Source organism: Tubulanus polymorphus, chromosome 6, assembly GCF_964204645.1.
Source record: "Tubulanus polymorphus chromosome 6, tnTubPoly1.2, whole genome shotgun sequence".
Lineage (NCBI taxonomy): Eukaryota > Metazoa > Nemertea > Palaeonemertea > Tubulaniformes > Tubulanidae > Tubulanus > Tubulanus polymorphus.
Genome location: NC_134030.1, coordinates 8,958,119 through 8,972,249, shown reverse-complemented (window position 1 = coordinate 8,972,249; position 14,131 = coordinate 8,958,119). Strand labels below are relative to the sequence as shown.

The 14,131-nt window shown below is 38.6% G+C and overlaps 1 protein-coding gene across 2 annotated transcripts in view; it reads left to right on the top strand.

Annotated features, from left to right (window-relative positions):
* Window positions 1–263: 263 nt before the first annotated feature.
* LOC141907670 (amyloid-beta precursor-like protein) overlaps window positions 264–14,131 on the top strand; it is a 43,920-nt gene continuing 30,052 nt past the window's right edge. Inside the window, exons 1-2 of one of the 2 annotated variants that reach the window (XM_074797389.1) lie at window positions 264–395; window positions 13,068–13,214. In XM_074797389.1, the coding sequence (XP_074653490.1) occupies window positions 342–395; window positions 13,068–13,214 (201 nt within the window). In that variant the 5' untranslated portion in view covers window positions 264–341. Of the gene's footprint in view, window positions 396–5,120; window positions 5,439–13,067; window positions 13,215–14,131 lie in introns of those variants that run through there. The other variant, XM_074797388.1, reaches the window with a different exon arrangement.

Below are 14,131 nucleotides of genomic sequence, written 5' to 3'. Positions count from 1 at the left end.
ATGTGAAATCGAGTTGGTGATTGGCTAAAAACTTTAAGCGCTTCGACTTAAATCTTGTCAAAGTTTACACCGTTCTTCCACGCAAATCCATATTGCATCGCTAAAAACCGAATAATAGTTATATTCTGTATTCGAAAAATCTCCGTTGTCAGTAATTTCTCCTTTTTATTGTTTACTACAGCACTTTTTCTCAAACTACTTAGATCTGCTTCGGCCAATCAGACGGCTCGTTTCAGCCGGCTCGAAAGCGACTAAATGACATCACTCAGAATCGACATTTCCTGGTTCACTTGAAGTAAGATTTTGAGTGATTACTCGAAATTTTGAGCCCAAACATCAAAATGGGGCCAAAACTTGCGTCCGTTATAGCAGTGATTATAGCCATAGCTTTACCGGTAAGTGATAGTCTATTCAAATTTACGATAATTGTAAATCTAAACTTGCAAGATCACAAAAAAGGTAGACTGGGGCTGGGCGATCCCTGTCTGGTACTCATTATTCGTATTCTTACTGAACGCCGTTTGTTGGTGCTGCTTTCACTAAAACCTTTTTTGTTTCTGTTCCTAACTGATATTTTTCCTGTGAAACTAAGATTGGGACTTATTGTTCCGCCAATTCATTTTTACAGAGCAGAGAAGAGCTTTGTATCTGCTCTGTAAGTGTATTATTGTAAAAAAGATTTATCTTATATACAGAGCTTATACCTATTTACAGAGCTTGTATATATACCCCCATTTTTTACATATTGTATATGTGAGGAAAAGAAGCGTTACAAATTTATATTTTAAGCATTAGAATATATGATATATTGGTTATTAGCCCTACCATATGTTAGATCCTAAGAAAAAATTTCGTAGGCCCTTGGACGTTGGTTTAGATTACCCATTTTGGAATAAGGGTTGAACCGAGACAAGCACCAGATTTAATACACTTAGGAGGCTAAGGAAATTAAACTTATCTTAGATTAACAGTAAGCAATAGATCTGCCCTTGAAAAAAACTATGAAATATAAGTTTGGAGCGTTAATTCATTTTTCTCTGGTCGTATAGGCCTAGTTTTTATATTTTGCCTTTTCGTATAGGCCTACGATGTACACGCCAGTACTGATATATTGATTTCTGGATTAGTGTGTGATCAGAACAATCGATGTTTGATGCATGAATACCTGTATACCACCTCCGCCGATATGTATCTTCAGTGTTTATCATTAATTCAGTGCGGTGATAGTCTCAACCCATTGCACGTATAAATTATTTATCTGTCAAGTTATTCGGCTATACTTTCCACATTCAGGCCCTTCCACACTGCCAAAAACTGTAGGCCCTACTGTACAAAGTTTGTGCAGAATTGTATGTCCGCTAACACAAAATTGTGCTCATGGAAGTGACTCGTGGCAAGTGTGCCAATACGGAAATCTCAGGAAAAGTCTTTGAATGTAGCTGCTGCAAGATTGAGTATTCGATGAAATCACCAGAGATTTTTTCTTTCGCGTTTGATTTCTCTTCAGCCTGTTTTCAGCGCATTTTGAATTGATCTAAACACTCGTAGTTCAATTTTGCTTTATATGTTTTAACTCGTATGCAGACTCTCAAAGCGCGGCAGGCCTAATGGATTGGTTTTTGTCTGAAGCAATCGCCGCCGTTTAAACGATGTCTTTTTTGTCGAGAGAGTAGATATCACGTACCGCGATGTCTATTTTTGTTAGCGCGCGGCGGCGGCTACAGAATCGCGACGCAATTACTCTTCTATTCATCGTAAGAGCCTCGCTTCGTCGTCGTCGTCGTCTGTTGCGAAACGGGACAGACGGACGCAACGAGCAAAAAGACTCCTCTCGTCAAACTCGGTCGTCGTCGGCCCGGCCGACATCATCTCTCGTGCGTCATTAATAAATCATCTACCGACGAACTCGCCGCGCGCAACGCGGGACGACTCTTCGCCGCCGCCTCTGCCACAATTTCGTTGCCATGGTCACCACTTGCTGCGTCGTCTTCGTCGTTCTTCATTAATAACGGAAGAAATGTTCGAAGATGATGATGACGATGACGATGATGATTGCTCGCACGATTCTCAACAAGTTGAACTTTCTTACGAGCGTATGTCTCTCGTCTTTCTTGATGAAGTAATTTTCGGGGAACGTTAATTATGAAAGTTTTTTGTCAGAATAGCGCTATATTTGCTGTTCCCTTTGATCGCGGAAAAAAGCGGGGAAAAAATTGCGATGATCAGAGAACCATTTTCTCCGTCTTCGGCTTAAAAACACCTTCGATTTTGATTAATGCAAATGATTTACGAAAGATGATGGAACTACCCCGTATTCTCCGTGCTGGAATTTTAAGGGGGCTTCATTCATTGTTAAGTGGCTGCTGCAGTATTTAGTTTTTCGATGTCGCCAAAAATACAGAGAATCAAGCTTAATTTTGGTGTAATCTTCTATTCTTTGCATTAGCTCAATACATTTCAAGGCGTTTAGCTGAATTGGTAGAATATTTATATCCACTCTGGTAGATATTTATGACGGGTGGCTGATCTTCAGAAGGGTTGATTTAAATATGATACCTGTTGTGGCGAACACTGCTACCCTATCAAATTTACTGTTCTTAGGCTATAAACTATGCTATATAGAAATTTTATTTAGAAGTCAAAGGTTTTTATCTCAAAAGTTTTAACATTTACATCTTAGTGGTGTTACAAATATAGAGAAGAAACGTACCAGCACTTCACTTACGACTGATATGTCATGGCTGTAATTGACAATAAGGTTAATGCGTTGTATATAAAGAGTATGAAATGCATTGTGAGTAATGAAAAAATATCTTAAGGCTATCTTGGAGCGATTTATGATTCATCTTCAGAACAACTGTTTACTCGTCGACGTTTTCTCGCTGCGCTTTCGCTTGTTCTTTGTTTCTCCCGATGGTTGTTTTTATGAAGAAAATAATAGTAGTTTGAAGTTCGGCTGAAAATGACAATAAATCATGCACGGCTAGAAAGCGACTTGAAAGAAGTCGTTTTAACTATACGATATTGCATGATCAACGGTATCAGGCGTGCAGTAACTAGAGCCCTGAAAGTTACTTTCCCGGTTTCCCTTTAGATCTTTGGTTGTTCTACCACGACGGTAAACTGACTTGACTATACGATCTAAAAGATGTGATCTCTGGTAAAAATGGGAATTCACTTATTCGATATCTATATCGTTCAGTTTAAGAAATGAACTAGGGCGTTATTAGGATATATTACAGTTTGAATTTTAAAGATCTAACGAATCAAAAGTTCATATATTCTTTACTGCCAGAAGCCCACTAAAAATGGTAATTAATTAATAGAATTTGATAAATATTTTTCTTTGAAATGTTCTTTATAGATCGCGGAGTGGGAATTTTTACCTAGGGGGCCTTTAACGAGGGACTTTTTCAATATTTCGGTACCCATATATGAATATCTTTAGTGTCAAAGCATCTATTATATGAAACCCTGTCTAGTTGGCCCGTTTACAAGGCTTTTCTATATGCAGAAATTAATGAAAGTCTTCTTCACGGTATGTCGATTTGAGCAACAACGGCTATATGTGAGCGTGATGCCTCGTTTGCATTCTAGTCCTGTGTATCTCGCACTCGGGACTCATAATTGTCTATCATCGCTGATTAAACATCGGCATAAATCATACAGACTATCGAGTGTATGGAACCGGAGAAGCCGTGAATGTTGATGAAATGACTTCATTTCGTGAACAGTTGGGAGTTTGGCATAAACAAGAAAACCTACTTGAAAGTTTATTGACGCCTTGAGAATGGAAACAAATATATCGCATAATGTTGTCGATAATGAATAATTTTATTATACATTATATAATATTAAAGACCAATAAAGTTATTTTGGATTTGAATGTATCGGTAATTTAAATGAATTGAATTGACCAGCAACCAGTCTAGCCCTGATATACTGATGACATAGGCCTACATCCTGTCAAAAATAATGATCGAAAATAAAATAGGAGTTATGAAGTATGCTTGATTACAAAATTAACGACAAAATTTACGATTGTATTTGTTATTTTGAAACGCCGATACTGATGATGTAGTGCACATCAACTCACGCAGAACCCCTTAAATAACGCATACTAGGTATCAATGTATATAAACATTATCGTAACGGTTTTCATGTCATCGATAAAAATGATTAACTCGAGATGGTTACTGAAATCATTGTGGTTATCGACACAAAAAGTAGCTATTCATTTCCCTACAACTGATCTATACATTTTGTACGTATCGTAGTCAAAAAAATTGACGCCTTAAAAACGAGACATTTACGCGCTCCCATCGTGTCATCTTTTTATCCTCGGAAGGCGGATAGAAATTCATTATCCCCCGTATCGTATTTCTCGTCATCTAAAACGTTTCCCAGATACGGACACTTGACTCGAAGACCTCAGATTTTTTTTTAAAAAGATCCGCTACTCGTAAAAAGAATTGCGAGTGGGAGGTTTTGTTGAACCTATCGGAAGTAACTCGTCATTGTGCTTTATTTCGATGATACCGTATGAAAGCTTGTAAAGTTATAAAAAACCTGAACAAGAAAACGAACTGAAAAAGTTTATTGATGCCTTGAAAAATAACTCATTTATTGCTTAATATTGTCCACAATGAATGATATATCATTTTGGATTTGAATGTATTGATAATTGTATTGAATTGAATTCACTGGCAACCAGTCCAGCCTGACAGCCTGTCATAGTGCACATCCTCTCATAATTATCCAAATTTATCAACAATAAAATACAAGTTATGAAATATATTCAATTACAAAATAGACACCAATATTGATGATGTAGTGCACATCGACTCAAACAGCATATACAAGGTATTTACCTCGGCAAAAGATTTATATTTATAGGTTTTCATTTAAGATAGGTTAATGCGGGTGAAACGTCATACGACAAATTGAGCCTCAATTGACGAACTAATGATTATGTAACTAGGTCGTATACATAATTAGTATAACGAGGTCGTTGTTTTTAGTTCGGTGATGTCTGCCCTACGGGGACTTATATCGCGTTTCAAAACGGATGGATGTGACAACCAGCTGATTGGCTGTTGGTTTCTTTGTACGATGGTAAAGCTCGGCGGCGTCCCCGAGGACAGGGTTTCCCCATATATCTGTATTGATGTTTAACTCACGGAACCGCTAATTCTCGTCGCCACACTGGCTCCAAAGTGTACATTGTCTACGATAGGGGATTATTGTGTGTAGGAGAGCAACTCGCGAGGATATAAACCGAACCGATTCATTCGAAAGGATTTAGTACTAGATTTCGACTCTCGACTCGTAGTCTACACCTACTTATAGAACCTCGAATTATCATCATGGATTACAACGATTTATTGGTTATGTTTTATCTACTTTTGTTCGTTATCTCCGATTCTATCGCGAGTCGGGTATGTATATGATGATATTGTGGTCGTGGAATTGAAATTTGAAAATTTGTCCGACAGGTATTTATTAGTAATAATGATAATGAGGATAATAGTGATATCATTTTTAAAGCCCTGTAATTCCACGCCGAGACTAAGTTCGAAAGCGCTGCTCCTCTGGAGCGTCATAGTATGCGCGGAAAAGTACTGTTTCGAAGTGAGACTTGAATTGGACAGACTTCCGTCTCGTGCATCACTTAATGTCAAATGTTAATGGTGTAGGAAGTATTCAGCTGCATGATGAGATAGTTTCATCATCAGCCTCTCGATTATTATCACAGAGAGATGATTTTCCAATTTCGGGTATTGATAGGAAGGTGACGTTGTCTACCGATGAGGGAGGTTATGTTGGCAGGTCATTCGATATGATCGATTATTTATCGTTGTATCGGCGTAGATATACAACAAACCGTTAACCAGTCCCGTAAGATCAATGACGCAGCGCGCGAGCACGCTTCATCTGTTTCTAGGTGTGGCGCGCATCGTTTTGTGTTTTATATGATCGTTTTACCGTTTGACTGATATAATGCGTCCCCCTCCGCGCGGACGAACCCTTTCTTCTCTTAACGAGTTTATATGGGCTGTGAATGTTTTTCATTAATGAAATGGATTCGTGATTAGCTGATAGTGGGAGAGAGCTCCCAGGTTCCCAGCTCAATAATGATGACAGTATATATAGCTGCTCCTAGCAGACATGCACAAAGAGCAGGCACTTGATGTTTGCTCACTGCCATCAGACTGCGATGTTATGATTTCCGGTCTCTTTGTTTTCCCTGCTTAGGAGAATGAAATTCAATTCTATGGTCAATAAATTCCATAAATAGTTGTGGTGGAGTTGATGTAGTACAGCCATGGGCAAAACGACTTGGGGTGAAGTGTGAATAGAGTTTTTTTTTTTTTATGTAATGCTTTGACTTAATTTTGCTGAATTATATAATTCGCTAAGGTACATGATGTTCATCGATAGCAATTTGAATGGACAAATTTTCATTAAACAGTATAGGATGTGAATAATCTATACGTTTTTGTTTTTATCTAGTTAGAGGTAATGATAGCGAAGACTGGCTAATCACTTCAGTTTATAGCCTGATAGTGTAGGCTGATTCTTGAAAGTCAACGATCAAACTCTCTTAAAACCGTATCTGCATTTCTATAATAGCTCGCGTAGTTTTGTTGACAAATCCATATCTGACTATACCCGAAAATTCCCCGTTATACATTGATAAGTAAAATTCATGATCATCCAAATACGGTTCTTAGATCTCCGATGTAAATAGCTTATTTCAGCCGTTCGCGTCCCTGATAAATGAAACGTCTTCCCTGCCACGCCGGCTGTTCCGGAAACTTGATAAATCTCTGTATAGCTTATCCCGCGGATGAAACCCAGAGCCGGAATGATTCCCACAAATTTGACGAGGCGCGCGTCATAAATTATCTGGATAGATGAGCTTAATCCCTCTTTCTGGAGCTGGAAGACGTTCTGTTGGATGCTTTCGCGTTTTAAATGGCAACAGACCAGTATTTGACTATGCTATCATCGAGCTGATGGTACTCAGATATGCCATCTGTTTGTCAATATTAGGTTTATGATAGGAATTCACGATTCATTACGCTGATTCTATCAATATATAAATACTGTGTATACATATATGGGATTATAGCTGGGTTTGTAATAACATTAAAATCAATTCCTAGCATTTACCCACAATGGACTTTGATTTAGATAATGTTGATATTTCAGTTGCCCCCGTATTGATAAAACTGATAACTCTATATCAGTAATGAAAAACCGTAATTCGTGATTAAATTTTGAATCAATCTGAAAAGAAGATTAATATTTCTACTAAACTGCGACTTTATCGTAACAGATAATAAATCACTTATTCTTATAAAGCAGATGAAATTACATTTACCGAGGAGAGACACTAATAAACTAATGGATGTTTGTTATATCTGATGAACCGAGAGAATCTCGCCTGTCCGGTAGTGATCACTTTCCCTTCTTATTAACGACTTCCCAACTCCTTATATTTCACTTGTCCTGTATTGATGAAAATGTTAACTAAAACCATAACTCGTGACAAATTTTCCAATGAACCTGCAAAAATAAATGAATAGTTCAAGCGAACTGCGACTTTATTGCAAAAGATTATGATAGATCACGTATTCGTAGGGGGCATTCATTTATTACGTACGCATTAGGAGAGGAGGAGGGTTCAATGCAATTGCACTGTAATGCTTAATGTGTATGACATAATGGCCGATGGGGCTTGAAAAATTCAAATTTTATGCGTATATTATAAATTAAATGAATGATCCCTTATAAGAAGAGTCGATGATATTTTTGCCCGGTTGATTATAATTTTTGGTCAAGAAAATTCCACTGACTTAAGACGACGCTAATAAACTAATGCGTGATCGTAATATCTGATGAACCTTTTAGAGTCCGTGGATGAACTGAGCGAATCTGGTATTGATCACTTTCCCTTCTCCAACTCATAGATGACTTCCCCTCCTCGTTATCGGTTTTTCCACCGAATTTGACTCAGCGATGCGTTAGATCGACGACGACGGGGTCAGTCGTAACCGGATTTAAGAATCGTTCCGATGAAGAAGATTCGCCCGATATGAATCTGACTCAGCAGACGGGTTTCGATCTCGTCGGTCATCGATCCACGCCGCGGCTGATTCTGATTGGTCATCGATCGTCGCGGCGATAACGTACGAACGATTAATAATTAGCTAGATTCTAGATTCTGAAAATAATCCACAGAATGCCAATGAAATTGATCGTCGTCGTAGCCATGTCTCGGCGCTGTGGAACAAACTACTCATCCTCCCCCGGCAGCATCGAGACTCGCTACTGTACAAAACCCTGCCACACTTGTCCAAATGCGCAGCTCAGATGATGTCATTATTAGCCAATCAGAAATCCCATTTTATTTTAACCCAGGTTTTTCCAATTATGGTTTATCCGCGAAGTTTGCCTTTGCGATTATACAACGGGCAATCTGATTTGTACCGCTAGTATACCCGCGGCAAACCTGCGCATCTATCTGCGCACCCAGTTTAGTGCGGAGGGTTTTGTACCGTGGCTGAGTCTTGGGATCCCATCTGGTTGGAATCCCTGCCGGGGCGGATGAGGCTTCCCTGTATTTGCTTTGAAGTACTTAGTTGACTAAAGGGTGATTATATTGAATGAACCATTGGCTACGATGTAATATGATTTTGGCAAAGTCCCAGTTTGATCAGTCGATGTATCAGCTGGCAGAAATTGTAATTATCTGTTAAAGCATATAGAATGAACTAGTCGCGATGTGTAGGGTTCTTCAGTGTTCATGTTTTCAAATTGCCTTCATTAGATATGGGGAGTAGAACTGCGCTCTTGTCTAATAAACATTGTTTTTACTATGTCTAGAAGCATTGGTATGCGTGAAAAATGATATTGTACATATACATTTAAAAAGAATGGTTTTTCGTTCATCCCTGATTCTAGTCGGGATGATAACAGATTTTAGCTATGTTTTAGCAATATGGTACCCCCTGTACTACGCGCTAAAGTGAAAATTTGGTTAATTAAACTAGCCACAATGATATACTAGGACCCGCAGCTGACGATAGACTCTCGTAAAAGTCAGAAACGTCATGTCTTTGACATTTAGGGTTCATATTACTCGGTTGACTCACTTGAAAATCTGTGAATTTGAAATATTACTCTAGACTCCTAATTTTGGAAACATTTTGAGGATTAAAAACCTGATAAGCCGATGTATTTCCATTTATGACTATGGTTCCTGACCTAATCAGCAATGTACCCAGAGGTATATATATATATATATATATATATATATATATATATATATATATATATATATATATATATATATATATATATATATATATATCCATCATAAGCCTCTTTGATTATTTTCCAGATATTAATAAAAATAAATATAATTCCAGATATTAATAGAATAAATAATTTGTGTATATGTTCGTTCGGATTCAGCTGACACCTGTGAAACTGCAATACAAGTGAGACTCTTATCACTTCAATCACTGAGTTTTTATCTCATGTGTTGCTTGTTGTTCACAGGTGATGACTTCACACGTGTGTGTTCAGGTGTGTTGAAGTGTATTTTTTGGCACGTCATACGAAGCTCTCCTCTCTCTCTCCTCTCTCTCGCCGCCGTCTGAATTTCCCGTTGGTGTGTGACGGTTCTTCCGTCGCGTTGTCTACTATTAAAAACCATCGACGACGCCGCAATTTCAGGTGAATTGTAGCTCTTGAAGGTGTGCTTCTTCGTGCTAGCTCGTTACTTCAGTACGTTTCCAGACTTCGAAGTCCATAAATATATGAATAGGCCGAGAGTGTATTCAAATTGGTCTCGGGAGCTCCTCGCCGATTAGATGGTTTATAATAGTATGGTTTTCATTTTGAAAAAAGTTTCTTCGTCAAAAACGCCGAGACGTTACGTCGAAGTGTTCTTTCAAAATAAGGCGAGAGTGTGGCCTATGATTATGGAGTTAGGGAAGGTCTGAAACGTGGAATGATTATTTCCGTGTCGAGTTATAACCTTAACTCGTTCTAGACGAGGGTTTTGACATTCTCGACAGACACCACTCATCGACGCTTGTTGACGAGACATTTCAGAAAAGCGAGGCCTCCGCGGCTGTCTTTAAGCGCTGGATATGTGGTACCGCAATTAGGACCGTAATTGTGTGTACTGAGACTAAGCGACCTGTTGGCGGCCCCACGCCGAGAGTGTCGTCGTTATTTACACTAGCCGGTCTTTTCAATGCAAATGGAAATTACGACTACAAAGAAATACCTGAAAGGAGTGAATGCAAACTACGTATTAACCACGTAACCTATTTCATCCGGGTTGTATTGATAGTAGTAATTCCCTTTTGTTCGAATTTCTTTAGATGTTTTCCTTTTCTTTTTTAATCTCGTAAAAAAACGTAATAAAAAGAATATCATGAAAATATATACTATGTTGTCAGGGTCCCTACGATTCCATAAAAACTCCTTTTAGACAGAAATTGCTTTTCAAAGGTGCTTGAAACGCCTTAGATTTGAGTAAGATGCCCAAAACTCCTTCGATTTTGAGAAATAGGCAACAAGAGAAATATTTTAGGTTGTACAGTAGACTACGCCTAAATTGGTACCGCTGGGACCAAGAATTTTTCACCACCCAATTGGGCGATTACCGAATTCGAATCGTGCGTTTAATAGTGTAAATGATATAAATTTACTAAGACGACCACTGAATTATCGGTTTTCCCGAGATAAACAGTACCAATTGACGTAGTAGGAGACTAAAGTAATTGGAATATGAAAGCGATGCAGACACTTGCTCGAAATTTGAGGATCCTCCTTAAAAACCTTATATCCAGTATGTTGTATATATATCATGTACATTGACTGCGGCAAGCTTCATTAGTTATGCGGAGACGTTGAATCTTGTTTCGCACCTCCCCGCGGATATGTTCTGGTGATTATGGATGTTTTAATATCATGAAATTATTCACCCCGAGAGCCGTCATCCTCCCGAGCCGCTGTCGTAGTCGTCGGGCGAACGAAGAGAAACGCATAAACGTCGCGCTCCAAGCAACTGAGGGGGCACACGTGTGGTGATGGTAATACGTTGCCATGGGAACCTCTTGTTGCAAAAATCGGAAGCATAAGGTTTAGCGGCCGCCGGAGTAGCTGCTGCCTGATGATATCGCTCATCATCGGCGGGACAGAGGGTAAATGATGGTAGCGTATCCTCCTCCTCCGAGGGTTACGCATTGATTGAACTAGTAAACTCGGTTATTGACGTCGGTCGTCAGCTGATTGCCGCCAGGTGCGACGCGAATCGCTGATGACGTCTGAATTTTGAATAAAGAAAAAATCGAGATTTCCGATACAGTTACCGATCATCATCTCATATCAATGACAGAATCGTCCCTAAATATAGTTTATGGGTACAACCCCAATTTGAAAACTGTCAGCATCAGTAGTCACATTATAATGATATTATAGGGACAGATTATTCAATTTTACTGATCATCATCTCATATCAATGACAGAATCGTCCCTAAATATAGTTTATGGGTACAACCCCAATTTGAAAACTGTCAGCATCAGTAGTCACATTATAATGACATTATAGGGACAGATTATTTAATTTTGCAGAAATCTTGCTGTGTTGTTAGCGTAGACTTGATTATTTTTTGTCAATCAGACTGTGGATGGTTAGTGAATCACGGTCGCCTAGCCTACCCGCACTATTTTCAAAGGGAAAGAATTTTCTTGTTTTTCATACTTCTACGGCGCTTTGTTTATTTTTCAATCTATTCATTAGCAAATGTGAATACATCATCTGAATACAGCAACACCGAGTACACCTAGTAATAATAAGATAAAAACCCACTATTTACAGATTAAAAGAATTTAAAAACAAGAATTTATTTATTCAATCTAAAATATATATAAGACACGACGTTTCGATCTCACCCTAGAGATCATCGTCAGGTGTGAGAGGGTGAGATCGAAAGGGTGAGATCAAAATGTCATGTCTTATATATATTTTAGATTGAATGAATAAATTCTTGTGTTTAAATTCTTTTAATCTGTAAATAGTGGGTTTTTATCTTATTATCCGTTCACCACGTTTGAGTGTGGTTATCGTTCTAACACCTAGTAATACTTGCAGTAGTAACAGCTATCATTGGAAAGTCGTTTCTAGCCATGTTTAGAAACTTGTATAATCTTATGAATGAATTCGAAATTGTCGAGATTAGATGCTTTTTAATGCGTTTTAGAAACGCAAAGTTACCGATAGCGATTTCAAGCGGAAATTTATGCCAGATCCGGCCCAACTCTCGTCGTCGACTTCTATATTATATTAGTGCTGTGTATAACAGTACGCACAATGTGGATGTACGGTACACGAGAAATGCATCGAATATAAATGCGTTCATTATAAGCTCGTCGGAACGACCGTACGATCGACGATCAGTAATTGAGTATCGATCGTGGAGTGTATGCGTATCGATATTCAACCGGGGGTTCAATCTCCAACAATGCCGAACGATCGCGGCGCGATTCGGCGCGGCGACCAGTGTGTAAAAATATGTCGGTTCGACATTTGTCACCGACAGAGAGGGGTTAGGTTACCCTATACAGAATGGCTACTGGCCTGGAAAATGCAAGGAATCAGCAAAATCAAAAAAAGGGAATTAGACAGATTTTCGCCTTTATTGTTAGATAACAAATACGTTAGATATAAATGGTTTACTTAGATACATTATAAGCAATAGCTTATAAATACGAATTCAGGCAAAATATAGTAATTTCATAAAATCTAGGAATACAGTAAGGGTGATACAAATTTGAATATTGACTCTTAAATAGCGTATAAATTGTTTTTAACTAACTTAGCCGTATTGTCAAAAAAAATTTCCTTGTTCATTAAAAATGTTTGGCCTTCATCACCAAATAAATAGAATTTGACATTTGGTTGGTATAGAAAGAGAAGGCTGGGCACATTTCATCGAGAATTTGTTTGTTAACAATAATATGCGGTGCATTGTGTATTTCAGGCTATGGCAAACGATGATATTCCCGAACCGAGCGTAGCATTTATGTGTAACAAACCAGCCATGCATCGAACTGTGCTCGGCTGGGTGAAAGACGAGTCTACGGATTGTTTAAATTCACCGCAAGAAATTCTGGAATACTGCAAGAAGGTATGTAAAAACTGTGTTGTCGTCGTTGACTAGCATTTGTTGAACAACTGAAAATGAATGAATTTTTTTGACTCATGAGTGATGATTCATATCGTTATATACGTTAACTGTAAAAAAGAGGGTGGTAGGTGAATCACTACAATAGTTCATACCTGTTCTTATGATAATGCACAGTCGCAGAATGTGCAAGCGTTTGTTTTCAGTAAAGAGGCTGTAAGCAAGTAGAAGATCGAAATTTAGCTTAACCCTTTCTGTGTGTCTACTGCACTGTAGCGCGGTGTATAAATTAGTGATGGACCTTAGTACACTGCGTTGCAGTGTACTAATGTTACTAGTTATTAGTTTTATCTCTATTGGATGGCAGCACCTATCAAACAGTGTAATATTAGTGTAACTAGCAATACACCGCACCACGGTGTAGATGTACTGAAGTGATATACTGTTATTCAACACACTGGGGTGATATTTTTTTAAATTTTCAAATTGCTTCCAGCACTTTTGAGTGTTGATGATTTAGCACTGTAGGGGTTAAATATTGCCTAGTGTGTACCAGGCTTTAGGTTTGTGGTTCATCTTAGAAGGTTCAGTATCACAAATCATCGTCATCTCGTCTATAGACCTATGATTGTTAGCGTTTCAGTGAAGTGACTTCTTTGCTACTTGATTCTGTAAATACAAAGCTTCTGTTGATGTCAGATTTTTCTTCCATGATTATACACGCCGACGACAAATCCTCCGCGTCTCGGATGCTTAAACCACCGCAAGAAGATTAAAGGGGAGACGAACGCGAAGAAACCGGCGGGTGACGGATTTGCGAGATCCATCACCGGAAACAACCGCCGACTGACAAGCTACCGTACCGGCTAATCTGAGCTCATTACGACTTAAAAACCATCTCCATCGGCGGGCCATTACCG